The 19,281-nt window shown below is 34.7% G+C and overlaps 2 protein-coding genes across 8 annotated transcripts in view; both read left to right on the plus strand.

Moving 5' to 3' along the window:
* Positions 1–488: 488 nt before the first annotated feature.
* On the plus strand, positions 489–5,352 carry LOC125266127. The gene is made up of 8 exons (XM_048186586.1): positions 489–1,115; positions 1,249–1,366; positions 1,605–1,696; positions 1,962–2,079; positions 2,287–2,391; positions 3,668–3,835; positions 4,284–4,437; positions 4,652–5,352. Exons 1-7 carry the CDS (start codon positions 870–872, stop codon positions 4,298–4,300), a joined length of 864 nt encoding a protein of 287 aa, XP_048042543.1. The 5' UTR covers positions 489–869; the 3' UTR covers positions 4,301–4,437; positions 4,652–5,352.
* Positions 5,353–13,311: 7,959 nt separating this feature from the next.
* Positions 13,312–19,281, plus strand: part of slc2a9l2 (solute carrier family 2 member 9, like 2) — a 49,759-nt gene continuing 43,789 nt past the window's right edge. For 2 of the 7 annotated variants that reach the window (XR_007184666.1, XM_048188976.1), the window contains exon 1: positions 15,101–15,755. The gene's annotated coding sequence lies outside the window, so the exon portion shown is untranslated. Of the gene's footprint in view, positions 13,476–15,099; positions 15,756–17,431; positions 17,591–17,630; positions 17,973–19,281 lie in introns of those variants that run through there. The other 5 variants (XM_048188977.1, XM_048188980.1, XM_048188979.1 and 2 more) reach the window with 5 other exon arrangements.

The raw sequence follows: 19,281 nt of genomic DNA on the forward strand, positions 1-19,281 counted from the left end.
TATTTTATGTCGTTTATTTATTTTTATTTTTTTGCAGTAATTCCAAAATTCAAGAATTTGTATACACACCATCCACTGATACAGATACAATTCAATTGTTTTTATAGCATTTAATTTTAAGATTTAAAATATATTTCATTAAAATATTACTGTAGGAATGTAGCAAATTGCTGTCTTATTCAGTTTTGTATTGTGTTATTGTTTTGAACATAAGTTTAACAGTTTTGAAAACATTATGTAAGCGTGTGCAAATTGGCCTGTACATACACAGAGTTTTGGCAGTTGTTGTGTCTGAGTAAAAAAAGAATTCATGAAATTTGAGAGATGTAGTCATTGAATGCATTTTGTGCCAAAGCAACGATAACTGATCCTCAGTTTAGCCCACATAGACTTCTGTTGTGCTCACTGTGTGAAGAGTTTTGCAAAAGTGACCTAAGTATTGAGAAATGTGTCCTAGCGTCTGTAAAAAACTGTAATAAGAAGACAAAGCACGTAGGTTTTATTGTTTTGTCAGTGCTTTCAAAAATTGTATTTCCTGAACAAAAAATAGCAATGGACATATTCATGTAAACACAATAGCAAAATTAAGTCCAATGCATTGAATTGTCATATCTTTCTATCTCGCATGGCTTGCAGGAATGCAAAAATTCAACGTGTGGTCATTTGAAATATCTGTCTGTTGGCATTTTTTCACCCCACATATTTCCTTAGACATTTACCCACAAACATCATTTAATACAATGTTGTTGGATCATCACATTTCTTTCTCCTCTTGATAGTCTGCTGGAAAAGGTGTCTGTGGATCGAGTCAGTGGACTGCAGCACGGGAGTCCATCCCAAAGAAAATCAACAAGCTGGATGAGGAGGGGATGGAGGTGGCTGTCTGTCGGCATGGTGTGCTGCTGAGAAGTCTGAACATGATGAGGGGGGAAATATTTACATATCCTTTGTTGCTGATTCCAAGGAATGTTCAGTTCATGTGCACTGACGTAATATGCAAGTACTGGCCATACCTGCAGAGAGTTGTTAATGATTGTCCAGAGCTTTCTCCTCTCCTGCACATGAAGCCATTCCTGTCAGTGATGCATGCAAAGGCCCACTCATGGAAATGTGAGGTAAACTGTTTTCCAGAGCATGAGGGTACCAATTTGTGACTTGTGTATTTATGATCAGTAATTGTTAAATTGTGTGTATATTCTAAAAGATGTGGTTGTTTTATTTGTTAAATATTTGATCTCCATGCACAAGATTAAGTGGGGTGGCCGAAACCAAGAAGGAGCAGGCACCACCTTGGGTGAAGAGGTGGAACAAGTAAACAGCTTCTTGTCGAGAACTGCTATATGCAGTAAATACATGACCAAAGGAGGTAAGTGCATAACTACAAACATATACAATGCAAAGTTACCAAATGGGACTCAAAAAATCCATTCATTTTTAAATGGGATTAGTATTAAACTTTTACCTGACACTTGATCATCCCTAGAGGTGTTAATGCAAGTCCAACATCATTTTCATATCAGTCTTCTAAACAAACCAAAATGGAAAAAATAGTATGCAACATTAATGGGAGCAATCGATTATTTATATTATTTTACATTGTTTAGCTAGGACAGACATGATTACTATCCAGGCCATGGCATGGAATCAACGCAAAATTGACAACCTTGCAAATGTGCTGTCACGAAGATTAATAAAGGTATGTTTCTAAATTGCTTTTCTCTTTTACAGGTGACAGCTGTAGTCTTTTAGTGTTTAATTTTGCTGTAGTATTTGCTGTGGTTCAGTAAGCAAGTGGCAACTATAAAGTCAAAACTGAATTCCAAGACTAACTTTATGTATTTATAAAAAAAAAAAAAAAATGTATATCCTGTTTTTCCATTTGAAAAGGGTCATTAATCATGTATGCATCTGTCATTAGTTTTTATCTTTTAACAAATGCACTTTATGGTATTGTTCACTAGACAAAAGCACAAATTCAGGAGGAGTCCCTAAATCTTGATGCACTAAAGACAGAGTTTGCAGTAACAGATGACACGCTTAAAGACTGGACCAGTGAAATCCAGCAGTGGGCTGATACAGGTAGGCATATTTTAGATTACTTTAGCACTGTACTTATTGTTTTAACCCTTTCAGTAACAGAAGTTTGACTGTAGTGTTGTGTATGACTTTTCTGTTTCTACTTTGTTTTTGTTTTTTTTAATTTAAGCCTCATCCTTATACCTCTGATGTAATCATAATGTACATGTTTATTTCTATTGTAAAAAGCATATCTTATCAATAATTTAGCAACAAGTAAGAAGAATGCAAGCAGTCAACAGGGACTCCAGAAGACAATTGAGACTCTTTATGTGAGCATCAAGCAGAGGAAGCGAGATCTTTACCATCAAACAGGTTAGATCATTTTAAACATTAAATCATTTTAAAGCTTTTAAAGGCCAATTCACACCGCTCAGACAAACACCAACAAATGCATCAGGTCTGTTGGTGTTTGTTGGGGTTTGTTTTCACCTGTCTCAAAATGTTCAGTCAGCGTTTGTTGGTGTCTGTTGGGGCAGTTATTTTCATAAATTTCTAAATCTAACGGCCAGCTTGATTGTTGGTGTTTGTTGGGATTAATCTGTGTGGTGTGAATTGGCCTTAAAGGGGACATATTATCCCCCTTTTTACAAGATGTAATAAAAGAATGTGTCTGAAGTTTCAATTCAAAATATCCCAGGGATTGTTTATTATAGTTGGTTTTATTTGGGTGTGAGCAAAAACATGGTGTCTCTTTAAATACTAATGATCAGCTGCTTTCACTCCCTTTTCAAAAGAGAGTGTAGCCTTTATAATTTGCGCTAGTTTGGATACTCCAGCAACAACTGCAGTCTGAAGAATCTCATGCAGTGAATAAAATTCCCAAAAAAGGAATAATGCCAACTGTTTGTGATCCAAATTCATATTCATATTCAGTACCATGTTATATATTGTGAATGTTTGTGTGTTTTTAACACATATTGTATGGTTAATGTGGCTAAACTTTTTGTCTCTGTATTCACAGAGATCAGAGCTATGTCATTAGTTTTGTTTTTAAGTACTAAAAGTGTGCGTCAGAATTATAGACAGTGAGCCATCAACAGATTAGTTATAATGTATGAATAGCTGAAACATTATATCACTATCTGCTCTAGCAAGGGTATAAACATGGCGGACTGTGTACGGCTCCCTCAGGGCGGGATCTATGCTTATAGGGCAGAGATCATGCCAGTGAATGTGGCTTTTCCCTTCAATGATGTCACAGTAGGGATAAAACTGGAACAGTGCGTTTTCAGACACTGCTTCTGATTTATAGGGATTATAAAAAAAAAATAGATTTTTATGATTGTAGGGTGGTTGGTTATACGCACAGGGAACACAATGTCCAAACACCATGTAAAAGCAAATTTTACATAATAGGCCCTTTTAACAATTTCTACACTGGGTTGTGTTGTGTTTTTTTATAATAGTGAGACCTTGGATAGCACTAAGCTGAAGAACTTTGGGAAAGAAATAAATGTTATGTACTTGAACAAATATGTACAGTATTTTGCAAACTGCTGTCTGAATTAATTTTTTTGTCTATATATTTTTTAAATTTAAGATTGAGTCTTAAATTGCACATATTATGGCATTGCATTTGTCTTTCCAGATGGAAACAAAAGAAGACACAAACTCCGTAGAAAAATTTTGAAGGAAAAGGCCAAATTTAGTGCAGCTGTAGATGAGTACAACAGGGAAGCACCTGAAAAGCTACAGTCAGCTGACACAGTTCTGGCATCTGAGAGTTATGCATGGCCATGGGTACTGGATGAGCGTGGTATGTTATGTTACTCATTTAAATGTATGTACTGTATTTACAGTATGTAGCAGCTTATCTGCTTACAGTGGATATTGTGTATACCTATTGTGCAGCAGGACATCTTGCATGCTTTCAGGAGCATGTTCCCCCAAGACCAAATACAATAACTTATCCATCATAACTTATATTCATGATATCTATCAATATACTACAAACTTATTAAATAAGTTTGTTGTATATTGATAGATATGATGAATATATAATAGTTGTCATTAATGAAATGTATAATAATACATTCATAAAAATTGTAGCTTTGATAATTGTTTCTGTTTATACATGCAAATGCTTGTTTAATTTATATTTATTTTTTAATTATATATTTAGACACCTTTTGTACAAAGTTTATTGATACACTATTCATTATTTTTGGAAATATCTTCACAAATAATCTTGTCACCAAAAAAAGGGCCTTTGACCAACTGATGCTGCTGAAGCGCCTTACCGAAGAGGAGTGCATTGTCCTGAATGAAATCAGGAATCACTAGAAAAGCCTCAAAAGGGATCTGTCTCTTCTAAATGACCTTTCATGTCATGTTGCTGTTGATATAAAAAAAAAAAGAGTAAGCACTACATTTCTGTTAATTTTGTTAAAACCAATATTAACATCAATATGTCCATAATATCATGATCTTTAACTGAATCTCTGTTAATAATCCATAATCGCTTTCTTCAACTGGTGAATAAGTTAATTGATGCTGTAAAGTTTGCAGAAAATTAAAGCAGAATAGAACCTAATTACTGATTTATAATTTTGTGTTTTTGTGTTACTTACAGAACAGGACTCTGAACGTTCCAAAAGTGGAATTCTGGGACTTCACGCTCTACTACAGAAAAAACTATGCTACCTAAAAACTCACATTTCCTCGGTTCGGAAGCTGTACGGTAGTGTAGACAATTGTGAGGTGTGTGAGAAACTGCAAGATGATGATTACCTTGACATGGATGAGGATTATATCCAGTATGGTTCAGAGGATGAGGAGGAGGATGAAGACGAAGTTTCATTTGAAATTTAAAAACCATTAAATGTTAACTGTCTATATTACTTGATAAAACACTGACAAGGTGTTGTGCAAATGTGTAATCCTACTGTTAAATTCTTGATTTTATATTAAATTTCATAAATTACATGGTAAAAATTACACTGTAAAACATTACTTGCACTATTATTTATTGTTAAATAGCTTCTTGATGTAACAAACCTGTAATATTCATGACTATATGTACAATGTTTTACCAAAATGTACCAAATTCAGACAGAGAACCTGCCAACCAGTTATATTGTTTTCAGTATGAGTGTGCTGCAGATTTGATGTAATGGGGTAGATGTTTGAAAATGCCTGTACTGTATGTGTTTGCAGTGACCTGTCCAATAAATGTGCTAAACTGCTTTGCTCTAGAACTGATATGTAACTAAAATGCCTACCTAGGTCCTTTTTCATCATTGCCCTAATAGACTGATTGACAACTGGTTAATTTGATTTATAGCCCATTTCAGGAGTACTATTGGATTTGTGTGTAATGATTCAAACTCAGGATCTTGTTTCAGGCTTAAGACTGTTTTCAGAAGCTTACATGTGCCACATTTTTTTTTAAAAGCTTAAAAACGGCTCAAACATGCATTTTAGTCCAGGACTATCTTAAAGGGCATATTGCAGGTTAGAGCTTTAGTGATTCAATGTGTAGAAAAATAATGTATGAAATAGATTTTCTTGAAAAAAAAAACACGCATAAATACGCTACATAGGCTTCTGGGGTCGTTTTTTTGTGAGAAAATTTTACTTCCGCATCTGAAAAATGCCTAATCGGACGTGACGTCACTGAAGGGAACGCGATCAATATAAACTATAGGAAAACAATGGATCGCAATGACAGTTCGGATGCTGAGGAAATTGTAAATGCTTATTTATACTCGTATAATTAATCACAGCCATACAATTAGCCTGCTATGTGGTCAAGAGAGCAGGGACAGGCCAGAATTAGACAGAATAACGGTCAAAAGAGACAAATTGAGCTGTTGTGTGAGGAGAAGCAGTGGAGAACAGGACAGAGACCGGTGTTATCTTATAGATATAACGTTAGGTAACGACATGTGCTCAGATCACAGTATTGTACAGATTATTATCATGAATCAGGCAATAGTATTGGTCATCTAGGAGTAACGTTAGGCCTAACTGATTACTAATAACAGAAACGAATAAACTTTGATCAAGCGTATGTCACACGCGTATATCCGTCCACACTAATGTTACGTGATATAGCCGTTTCTCATCACGACTGATTTGGTAGTTAGCAAATGTAATAATCAAACACAAAACTTAAAATGTGCACCGTAAGTCTTCATCGAGCTGCATCTCTGACGGATCCGTGATCATGTCTCCCGCCGGCGGCCAAACATACAGTGTTAACTTACTGTATTTCATGTTATCCTTTATTCATTAATTCTGTGTTATGAGTTTATTCCGTGCCCATTCACTGATTGTGTGAGGACGTATGACGCCGTGATTATGTAGTTGTGTGAACTTGAATGTACATATAAGTTTACATACATGGCATGCATGAAATTGGAGTATTTACATTACCAGCACATCATTCAAAACTGTTTTGTGTGAGTGTGAGACTGTATGCATGTGTACATAATTTGTATTCATCAGTGTTGAAATTGATTCAAGTAAAAATGGTGAAGAAGCATTGCGTGTGTAAGTTTATTCATTTAATATAATTTACATAAGTATTACAATGTTGAACTCCAACATATCGCCAGGATGATAATCCTCCAGTCTAAAATGAACGCGTTTTTCGACGCAGATGCAGAAGTGAAGTCCCGTCTCTTCACCTGCACAAAACAAACCCCGGCACAGAAGATAGCAGCGCCCTTTTTCTTGTTATTAAACCTCTGTACTCAATGTCCTGACAGGCTGAAGTTTGTGCAACCTCCACAAACACAATAATTTACCATGACGATGATAAATAGAATACAAAAACTACCGAAAACACACTGATTCACGGCTGCTGTTGCTAAATACCAATATATTCTGCACTGAAAAAAACTCACTTTATCTACTAAATTAATGCCCTTATGTCTCGCAAAACATTTTTAAACCCTGCAGTACCTTTTTATATGGTATTTTTGTACAAGGTTATATATTCATCTCGAAAAAAATGTTAAATCTACAGTCCACCGCGTTGGCCCCAAAACGAAGGATAAATCCAGGCAGGTGATCATTCAATTCTGCATGCGGAAATACAGAGACGAGTTCTGGCGTTCTACCAAAGGTTCGGATGTCTGTAAACTCAGGGGAATAAAGTTTGCTGAAGATTTATCCAAGGAAGATCGCGAAGCTCGCGCTGCACTATGGCCGAGGATCAGTGAGGCTAGAGCTGCAGGAAAGAAGGCCTACTACCGTGGCCCTTACGGTTACATAGAGGGCACCCGGATTGTCAAGAACGGTTGAATCTCAATAACCTCGAACGCACTCATCTTTGTGTGTTGGCAAGAGGTGTAAGTGGGATGTTTTATGTTTTTGCTGTTGAGCGAGATATCGTTACAGTGCTCTGTTTGAGAAAGACATTATTTTGTGTTCATTAGAGCACGGTTACATATTTTCCATTTGACTGGTTATCATTTTATTTCATTTTTATTTACTTATTTGCTTCCTTCAGTTAAATGTTCTCAGTGAAATCGTCTTTTTCCTGTATTTCTTTAAACGCAAGGGGTCTCCGTAACTCAATCAAAAGAAAAGCTTTCTTTCTTTTTTGCAAAAATAAAAATTCACATTGTATATTTTTGCAAGAAACGCATTCCAGCCTTGATGACGTGAAGTTCTGGACGAGTCAATGGGGGGATAGAATCATCTTCAGCCATGCTTCTACACATTCTGCAGGAGTGGCAATACTGTTCAACAACCTGCCAGGCAAAATTGTTAAGGTAGAAACTGATCCAAATGGCCATTGGGCTTCAGTTGTTATCAACATTAATGGTGTTTTGTTCATTTTATTCAATGTGTATGGTTACAACAGTGTTCCTCTAAACAACAAATTACTCACTGCAATTTCTAATTCTTTATTTGAATTAAAACTGGTTTACCCAACTGACAATATTATTATAGGAGGAGATTTCAACATGGTCATGGATGAAGCGTTAGATCGCTTTCCACCCAAATTTAATACCTCTCACCCTAATCTTAACCTTCTTAATTTCTGCTTGAATAATAATGTGGTGGATGCTTGGAGAGCTGCGAATCCAAATCTTAAACAATTTTCCTGGTTTAAAACTAATGGGACTTCCAAGTCAAGAATTGATTATTGGTTGACTTCATCTAACTTAACCGACTTTATCAAGGATATTTCAATATCTGCAGCACCTTTAACTGATCACTGTTGCATCTCTATATCACTCTACTCAGGCAAAAGAGAATCATATAATAAGGGTTATTGGAAATTCAATGCTGATTTATTAAAACACAAAAAATTCTCCTCGCAAATTAAATCCTTAATTAACGAGGTAACATCGAATAAGGACCTAATCTCATTCACAAGTAAATGGGAATATTTAAAACACAAGATTCGGGAATTTTCTATACAATTCAGTAAAAATTTAAATGAGGTCAGAACTCAGCTGGAGTTAGAAATAACAAGAGAATTAAACTATTTATGTAATAAAAGTGATATGGACAATGAAACTAAATTACAAATCCTATCCTTGCAATCTAAAATTGATGATATATATATTCAAAAAGCTAAAGGAGCATATGTGAGATCTAGAGCAAGATGGATAGAGAAAGGGGAAAAAAGTAATAATTACTTTTGCAGGCTTGAAAAAAGGCGACAGGAGAAAAATGCCATAAATTCTCTTTATGTGAATGGAGTTATAAATACCTGCCCTAAAATGATTTCCTCAGAGATTTTTCAATTCTATAGTTCTTTATATAGCTCATCCTTTTCTGTATCAGATTGTAATATTTTTTTTGATAATATTCACACTAGCATACCACAGTTAGACCAGGAATTTAAAGATTTATGTGAGGCTGACATTAAAATAGAGGAATTGGATAAAGCAATAGATAAATTATCTTCAGGGAAATCTCCAGGCCCCGATGGCCTTACCTCTGAATTTTATAAATTCTTTAGGGGAGATTTGAGAGAACTATTGTTTCAAGTATTTCTCGAATGTATCCAAAATAATTCACTATCTTCGACTATGAAACAAGGTCTAATTATTCTTATCCCCAAACCAGGTAAAGATGCACGACAAATAGATAACCTTCGCCCTATCACTTTACTCAACTGTGATTATAAAATTCTAGCTCATATATTTTCCAATAGACTCAAGAAAAACATAAATCAAATAATTAGCGAATCACAGTCTGGTTTTATAAAAGGCAGATCAATACATAATAACATCAGATTGATCTTAGATATTTTAGATTATCATGAATGTATTGAGGATGATGGCTATATTCTCTTTTTAGATTTTAAAAAGGCATTCGATACGATCGAACATAATTTCATATTTAGCTCCCTTGAAAAATTTGGTTTTGGCAATAAATTTGTTTCTTTTATAAGAACGTTATATAAAGACATCAATAGTTCTATATCCCTTTCATTTGGAACATCCCAAAGATTCAACATTTCACGAGGAATAAGACAAGGATGTCCCATTTCCCCTTTTCTATTTATCTTAACAGTAGAAATGCTTGCTATCCTGATAGATAAAAACAGCAACTTTGATAGACTCAGTGTATTTGGAAGACAAATTGGTATTAGTCAATTAGCTGATGATACAGTGATCTTTTTAAAGGACCAATTTCAAATTGTTAAAGCCATTCAACTAGTTAATCTCTTCTCCAAAGCATCAGGCCTGTATTTAAATTTAAACAAATGTGAATTACTTGCAATTCATGGTAGCGAACTAGACACTTTATGTAACATACCAATAAAAAAATCGGTAAAATACCTGGGGATAACTATTACTAGAGATAGTAATCAAAGTGTCCAAGAAAATTTGATTAAAAATCTTTCAAAAGCAAAAACTATTCTCAATAATTGGATACAAAGAGATATTTCAATTTTTGGAAGAGTTTTATTAACTAAAATGGAATTACTCTCCAGGTTTGTTTATCCAGCCTCCTCCTTAGCTATCCCACCTCATTTACTAAAAGAATGTAATATTGCACTATTTAACTTTATTTGGAAAAATAAGCATCACTATATTAACAAAAATGATTTAGTTCGCAGTTATGAAGAAGGGGGATTAAATGTTATTGACTTAGAAATAATGAATAGTATTTTAAAAACTCAATGGCTAAGATCATTCCTTTGTAATACAAACTGCTTATGGTTCACTGTCTCTTCTTCAATTTTTCGGAAAGTAGGTGGCTTGGAATTTTTAATTAGTTGTGACTTTGAATTGTCCAAATTACCTCTTAAACTGTCTGCTTTCCATCAACAAGTTCTCCTGTGTTGGAAATTAGCATTTTCTCATAACTTTAGTCCACACAAAACGTGTATTTGGAACAATCGGTTTATTTTGCATCATAACAAATCTTTTTTTTATGAAAACTGGTTTCAATATAACATTTTTTCCATATTGGACATGATGGATAACTATGGTAATGTGCTCAGTTACAATGATTTTTGTTTAAAACATGGGTTTGTATGTCACCCTAAAGAGTTTTATAATGTTGTAAATGCCATACCAAAAAACATGGTATTATTGGTAAAAGGGATTCTTTCACATTACTCTGTGACATTCTCTCTCCCATCTCTTCATCTGGGTAAATTGTGTATTAGAAATCATAAATGCAACAACAAACACATGAGAAGTATTTTTATTGATAAACTTCATCCAAATAGAATTAAACGATATTATGTTTTCAAAGATTTTAGCCCTAAAGAGGTGAAGGAAATGAGAATGAGTTATCTTACCTTTCCAATTCTCCCTAAAATGAAAGAACTTCATTTTAAAATAATAAATGACATATACCCATCTAAACAATTCCTTAAATCAAAATTTGATATTGGAGAAAACTCATGTCAATTTTGTGAAGTTGATATTGAAACCACTGAACACATTTTTTTTTTATTGTAATTATTCAAAGTTGTTCTGGGCCCAATTGTGTAGTAAAATATCATGTATAATTGCATGTGTAAATCCCCTTGAATACAAACAAATTAAGTTTGGTGTGCTTAAGAAAGATTGTTCACAACATTACTTGATTAACAACCTTTTTGAAGTGGCTAAATACTTCATTCATAAATGTAGATTTTTGAAAACCCCCCCATCCTTTCATCACTTCCTTAACGAACTTAAAATTTTTGCTGCTTCTATTGATGCCCTTTCAAATGAAAAAGCTACTATAGTTGCCAATTTCTTTAATGAACTAAGTGCCTTATAATTCCTTGCTACCCCTTGTAAGATTCTTTATTTATTTATTTATTTATTTATTATTATTATTATTATTATTTTTTTTTTAATTATTTACTTTTTGTTCTTCATTCTCCTTTACGATTGTAAATTTTATGTAATACTTCACTGTTAAGTATTGTATTTGCAACTATGTCTGCCTTGAGAATTGTTAATTATTAACATTGTTTGTTTAATACCTATTCTGTATGTACATTTGTTTGTTATTAATAAAAAAAAAAAATAAAAAAAAAATCAAGGGGTAAGCATCAATATCTAAGTGAAGAAAACACGGGTATATGTAGCCATTACATTTAAACACATCACTTCCCAGATTGCATCCATCTCTTTGCCAAAGGATATGTCCATATTAAGCAATATAAAGACTTCTGCAGTAGGCTATTTATGACAACTTCATAATCAGTATTGAGATAAAAGTTCTATAAAAGTAGGCTATTCTTTTTTGTCGCAAAAAAAAAAAAAAAGAAAGAAAGTTGTAGGCTCACTAAGCCATAGCAAATTAAAAAACCATCGACAATTATAAAATATCCCACCTAATTTAAGGCATTTGTTAAGCCTACAGCAAATATGCAGTCCTGCAATTATGTCGTTTTAATGTAGCCCAAAATTATATTAAAAAAAAGAGAAAAAAGTCGTGATACCGATTTAGACATGGGTTTCTGCCCCACGAAAATGTATGGTGACCGCACCAATGAATGACTCTAACGGTATATGCGCTGCACGCTACTGCAAAATACACAATTTGCAGCATTAAAATTAATCGCCTGAAACCATACTACTTTCTAGCGCAGGCAAACCGCTGGATGGATAACCCAGTTTCGTCAAAATACAAAGATATGGGATTTGCATTCAAATATCGGACGACCCCTCTACGTTGTCAAGCGACGAATATGGGTACCCCTCAACGTCGGCTTATGAGGGGGAAATGACCAAACGGCAGTATGTGATCGAATAGGGGTGAGACCGTGTTGTTTCAACACAGCAAACTCAGCGAAAAAAAGCCAGCAAACTCGGGTTTGATTTGGGTATGCAAGACTAAAATAATGTTTATATATCATATTTTCTGGCTAGTTTACTTTATTTTTATTTTTTTATAATATACCATACTTTAACCCCAAACTGAATAATTAAAAACTAGTTTAAATGAGTAAATCTGCTATAAATATTTTTTAATATTAATTTTCTTTCCTGACATACTTCAATTCTTGTTAAAACACACTAGATATACTTATTCTGTGCATTTTGAGCACTTTTTGTGTGAAATCATGTTGGCCTCCAGCAGCTGAAGTTTGAGTTGTTTGTTCTCTTCTCTCAAGTCTGAAGTCTTCGTTTCCAGCCCGGAGATCCTTTCGTTATGGTTGGTGGCATCTTTAAGAAGTATTTCCACCGATTCATTCAAAAAGGTCATGGCATGATCAGTGTTTCGCACCGTTGTCTCCATGGATGTAACCTTTTCAAAAATTACTTCACATTTTGCGGAAAGAGACTGAATGGCAACCATAACTTTGTTGAGGTCACAGTCAGGAGATGTTATCTTTCCTTTTTTTGGCGCTGGACTTTTAGCAGGTGTGCACGGCAGTGGAGATGCCATGGATTTCTCTGGATTGACTGTGTCAACCGAGTCAGAAGATAAATCTGTCAGCATTGTATCATCAGGATACTGGGCGAATAGTTGGGATATGGCATCATATTTTCATTTTTCTCCATGTTCGCCTCGGAGTGATGTTTCGCCTTCAAACAAAGTTAAAATTAGTCCCTAAAGTCGTTGACATAAAAAAACTAAGAATAAAACAAATTTTTTCACTTATTGCATGTGAATCTTGATGCTGTCTGAGGATTAAGATTGCAGCACGTCTGCTCGGAACAGCGCCATCTTGGCCCCACAAATTATTAATAATAATTATTCCAGTAGAAATGGTGACGTCAGCGTGACGCGGAATCACCTGCAGCGGAACTGAAGCGCGCGAGAGGGTCGCGTGGAAACATTAACCGAGCATTGATGATGATTACCAGCTCTGACTGTAGAAACTGTTTAATCTATACCCGCAGTCTCTAGCAGAGTGATGAACACTTTAACTAGCAAACATGTCTACATGCTCAATACTAAGAGTAACTCAAACACGACCCAGATGCTCTTTACCAGACGATATGACGGATCTGTGAGGATCATTGAAGGTAAGACTCGGTTTCTGTTTCTTCATTAGTGACTGCTGGACTGAGAAACAACTGAAGTTACTGCAGAAATATTCATGAGCGCCGCGTCAGATTTCAGTGATTCTCCTGACGGACCAGCAGAGGGCGCCATTCTGCTCTTCATTATTACAGTTTTTTTCGATTGCTAAACGACAGTGAGCACAACTGGAGTCACATGAGCAAAACTCTAACTACAGTCTGCACAGCAGCAGTTCATGTGGACCAAACTCTAGTTCGTTTTTCATTGCTTGAACACAGTTTTCAAAACTCTACACACTTATCCCATGACTTTAACCACAACCTGCACAACACTGTGGATTTACAGCACTTTGTTCAAATGCTAACACACTGCTGTCAAAACTGTGAACCACACATTCAAAACACAATAGATTTCAGCCTTGTGCCTTTCAAACATTGCAATTTCAGCTGAAAGGCTAAGCAGGTGTCTTGTTTTAGACTTGTTAGTGAACACACACACACACACACACACACACATATAGGCTATAGTTTCTACCTTTTTTTTTTTTTCTCATTACTGTAATTCCGTAAATTACTACAGACTATTGAAGCAATTTTCATTTACCTTAAAGAATTATGTTCTAAAAATGTAAATAAATCATGTGAAAGAATGTCACTCTTTTCTTTGAAGAAAATATTACTTTGTATGAAGTCACTGAAATTGTTCAAACTGTAAAGATGAAAAGTTTGTATTTTCTGTGTTGGAGTTTGATGCCAGTGTTTTACTCTCAGTGTGTCTGAGTGACAGTGTGTGTATCTCAGTGAGGGTTGTGATAGTGTTTGGCTGCACTGAGCCTGTTTTGAGTCATGTGTTAAGAGTTGGAATGAGTTTTGCAGGTGATGTGAACGGTTTAGGTCAGGTGACTGTTGGTAGTGCAGACTGTAGTTAGAGTTTTGCACATGTAGCTCCAGTTGTGCTCACTGTCGTTTAGCAATCGAAAAAAACTGTATTTACATTTTTAGAACATAATTCTTTAAGGTAAATGAAAATGAGCAGTTTGCTTCAATAGTCTGTAGTAATTTACAGAATTACAGTAATGAGAAAAAAAAGGTAGAAACTAAAAGTACATACTGTAATTCGAACAAATAATTGAGGGGCTAATCCTGCAAAATTGCAATCCAGCAGTGTTTGAAAGGCACAAGGCTGAAATCTATTGTGTTTTGAATGTGTGGTTCACAGTTTTGACAGCAGAGTGTTAGCATTTGAACAAAGTGCTGTAAATCCACAGTGTTGTGCAGGTTGTGGTTAAAGTCATGGGATAAGTGTGTAGAGTTTTGAAAACTGTGTTCAAGCAATGAAAGACGAACTAGAGTTTGGTCCACATGAACTGCTGCTGTGCAGACTGTAGTTAGAGTTCTGCTCATGTGACTCCAGTTGTGCTCACTGTCCTTTAGCAAAAAAACCTGTAATATTTAGTAAAACGTTTTCACTATTAATTCTTAGCACAATAATTTTGAGAATGATTTAAGGTTTTCCAAACAGAATATTAAACTGATCAATTTCACACTGCAAAAAAAAAAAAAAAAAAAAAAAAAAATAGTGTTTCTCTCTTGTTTTTCTTTACAAACATATAAACATTCTTAAATCAAGATACATTTACTGGAGAAGCAACTTTTATTTTAACTTTTTACTTAACACTTATTTTATGAAAAATTTATAAAAATGATTCCATTGGCAGAGATCTGTTCGTGTTTTAAGCACAAACTCACTTCATTTTGATCAGTTTTTCATTAAACAAGTCTTGATATCTTCAGTCGTTTCTCTTCTCCAGTAAATGTATCTTGATTTAAGAATGTTTAGATATTTGTGCTGAAAACAAGACAGAAACACTGAGGAAGATCATAATATTGTTTTTTGTTTTGTTTTTTGCAGTACAGTCATTTTAGTCACCTAAAGATAGAAATTTCTTATTCATGTGTTTTTTTTGTTTACATTTTTCCTCCAAGAATCCTAAAACATCCCAGAATTTCACTGTAGACTTTTGGATCTATTGGTCTGTTTTGTGAACTGTAGTTTTGTAAACTTGTTCATTCACTGTGTGTGTGTGTGTGTGTGTGTGTGTGTGTGTGTGAGTGTGAGTGTGTGTGTGTGTGTGTGAGTGTGAGTGTGTGTGTGTGTGTGTGTGTGTGTGTGTGTGTGTGAGAGAGAGCTCTGAATGGAGATCAGGACCAGTATGAAGTGAATTACAGTAATGAGGCTCATGTGAGAGACAGACGGAGCAGAGTTACAGACAGACGCATGAGGTGAGTCGCTTTCTTCTGATTCTGCTATAAATCTGCTGTTCGTTTACAGTGAAATAAGAACCTGAGATTGATGAGAACTGAAACTGTGAAAACCGTGTGTGTGTGTGTGTGTGTGTGTGTGTGTGTGTGTGTCTACACTCTTTCTGTAGACACTGGTGTCATAAACATCCATATCAGTATTTTATGGGCTCCTCTCAGTAAATGTTTGTCACACACAGGATATCAGCAGTAATCTGGTGTTGTAGTTCAGTGTACTTGATTTACTCAGAATACAGTATATACTCATCAGTGTTATCAGGGAACGTTCTCATAACTTAATGGGAACATTGGCACAACGTTCTTTCATTTTTATGTGTGTTCATCATTGTGAAAGTGTTTTACGGTCCAGATGTTTTATTGAGAATATAAGTCTTTTATAGAGCACTAAATAAACTCAATACTCTCATGTGATTGTGATCTAATGATCAGATGACTCTTTTTCTATTAAAATCATGAAGCTACTGCAGTCTTAAAGACGCACTGTGATTGGCTGTACGGAAAATGTCTCATCTGATTGGCTATCATTATTTGTAAATGAAAAGTGTCAAAACATCTTAAACGATTATTGCAGAAAATTATTCATTCAAAACATTTTATGCTCTCTGTTTTATTGAAACTATAGATGTTTTATTGATAAAAACAAATGTTAATGTTTAAAACAAATTTTACAAAATAACTAAAACTCAGGAAGACTAAATTATATTACTATAAGAAATGCATTGGAGGGGAACGTAATCGGCGACAGGTGAAATAATTCTTTGACGTGGTTAATAAATGCGCTCTGTCTCTATGCTTGATCTGTTCTGTTGCGATCTGCGTCTCCTGCCGATGACGTGTTTCGTGGGGGCGTGCCCCCGTTTCTTGACTCCACCCCCACGTCAAACCAGTGCCATAAAGAGATCCGCGCAGAAAAGTGCAGCGCAAAGTAAAACCGGTATCGTGAGTGCGCGCTTGACTGAAACGCAGAATAAAATGAGCGTTGCAAATGATTTAGTAGGTTTGAGCATGAAAAATATGTGGCAAAGATAAAATAGGATTACAGCTGTCATTGATTTTTGTAATTGATTATATTTTTATTTAAGGCATTAATTTGACTCCATAATAAATAACATTTCTTTTTCATGCAGGGTTGATATTTATATGCTTTTGAAACCTAAATGTCCCCAAACTTTGTGCAAAAGTCAGCGTGTGTCTGAATCATATCTGAACATAACAAAAGAGGAAATGAACACAGCTAGACAACTTCTAAATATAATAACCCCATGACATATTGAGTAATCAACGAACTACTAAACGCACGATTTGGGTTTGAACCGATCGTACTGTAGAAAGCTCCTGTCCTGCAAACACTCATGATTAAAGCATGTTAAAGGCAATGTCTGGAGTCAAAAAATGCTTTTCTTACTTAGATTTAGTCTTGTTTCCAGTCCAAATGTCCAAAAAAATTAAATCAAGAAGCATTTTCTGGACAAGTAAAAATATTGTCTTGTTTTCAGAAAAAAATAAGTCAAAATTAAGTGAGTTTTTGTTTAAAACAAGCAAAATAATCTGCCAATGGGGTTAGCAAAATAATCTTGTTTCTGTTTGAATTCAGTTTGTTTTTCTGACTCCATTAACAGATTTTTGTTCCTGTTTTAAGCACAAACTCACTTCAGTTTGATATGAATGCAAGTCTTGATATCTTCAGTCATTTCTCTTCTCCAGTAAATGCATCTTGATTTAAGAACGTTTGGATATTTGTGCTGGAAAACAAGACAGGAATACTAAATAAAAAGCATATATTTATGGCAGTGCAGGTAAAGTTGGATTCACTGAAGTTATTGGTTCATTTTGCAGTGATACTGAGGATTATGCAGGTTTAGATTTGTGTGTGTGGGTGTGTTGAAGATCATCTGAACGACAGCGAGAACTTGAGCAGTTGAGTTTGGAGAATCAGTGAAGCTGCTGAACCCGTCTCAGATGTACAGCTCTGATCTGAGAGCGCAGCGGACGCTGTAACATGAGTTTGGTGCTGCTTTTGTTGGACTTCGTCCTGAAAGGTAAACACACACACACACTCAGAGGTGTGTTTATGAGCGCGTGAGATCGGAGCGCTCCTCATTCACTGCCGTCTGCTGCTCAGCGCTGAAGCTCTTCCTCAAACGGACCGTTCGATCCCAACAATCAGAGCAGCAGGAGGTTTGTGCTCTTCACAAAATCATATGAGAGAGACTCCAGCGCTGATTAAACAGTGTGTGTGTGTGTGTGTGTGTGTGTGTGTGTGTGTGGGTGTGTGTGGGTGTGTGTGTGTGTGTGTGTGTGGGTGTGTGTGTGTGTGTGTGTGTGTGTGTGTGTGTGTGTGGGTGTGGGTGGTGTGTGTGTGTGTGTGTGTGTGGGTGTGTGTGTGTGTGTGTGTGTGTGTGTGTGTGGGGGTCATGGGTTAATCATTCAGTTAGACGTGACCCAGTTTTGTCTGCTCTCTCTCTCACACACGTTAGGTCGTTTTCTATTAGTTTTATAGAAAGATTCTATGAAATGAAGCACATTTTGTGTAAAACATGTAAAACTAAATGCAATATTAATGACACACTCAGTATTTGTTTCCTCATTTATACATTTTGACTGACATGTTGAGATGACCGTATCAATAAAGATGAATACAAATTATTATGATTATTAAACACTGTAAAAAGAGATTAATTGGAGTATGTTTAATTGTATTTTTAAATTTCAGTCTTTTTACTTCAAAATTTCACATTTGAATTCAGTTACTTGCAATATTTTTTGTAATTTTTTTTTAAATTTACTATCAAATTCTGTGTGATTGTTTTACAGTAAAGGAGGATGTAGAGTAAAGTGAAGTGTGCTGCAGTGATTGTGTGACTTTGATTATTAATGTAAGAAAATTACTGTTTATTCATTAATTTATTTATTTATGACTGTTAAGGGTTTCGGGGTTATTATAGTTAACTAAAAATATATTTAAAAAATGTTTTTACTTAAAATAAAATAAACATTAATTGAAATAACATAAAATATTTTTAAAAATACTTATTTCATTTTAGCAACATTTCTTGTTTTCATTTAGTTTAACTTAATTTACTAAAATAACTAAAACAAATAAAAATTAATAAAATCTATATAGGCATTTATTTATTTTAAATCAATAACTAATAAAAATTACAAAAACATTACAAAATAACGTTTACTAAAATGATAATGGAAAATACAAAAATAAAAACTAATTATTTAAAATAAAAATTATAATAGTATTTAATACTAAATAAAGGTTTTAATATTCATTTTGGAGCGCGATGCTCACATCAACAAACAGAGAACCAAAACAACCAAGATCCGATTTACATTTGTGTTGTTTTTCAAGAATCCGTTTCTCTCAGCACAATAAATACAAAACAGCTCAAAACATCATTTGGAGGATCCAAAGATACGAGTCTCCAGATACATCTCAGGTAGATTATCTCTCAGTCATCAGACAGACACAAGCATT

The sequence above is a fragment of the Megalobrama amblycephala genome, linkage group LG4 (assembly GCF_018812025.1).
Source record: "Megalobrama amblycephala isolate DHTTF-2021 linkage group LG4, ASM1881202v1, whole genome shotgun sequence".
NCBI lineage: Eukaryota > Metazoa > Chordata > Actinopteri > Cypriniformes > Xenocyprididae > Megalobrama > Megalobrama amblycephala.

Bases quoted from the DNA above. Each gene is read 5' to 3' on its own strand.
- LOC125266127 (XM_048186586.1), top strand. From the start codon at position 870: ATGGAGGTGGCTGTCTGTCGGCATGGTGTGCTGCTGAGAAGTCTGAAC. The intron at 1,367-1,604 runs GTAAGTGCATAA...TACATTGTTTAG, and splicing joins TAAATACATGACCAAAGGAG to CTAGGACAGACATGATTACT. The intron at 2,392-3,667 runs GTTAGATCATTT...TTGTCTTTCCAG, and splicing joins AGATCTTTACCATCAAACAG to ATGGAAACAAAAGAAGACAC.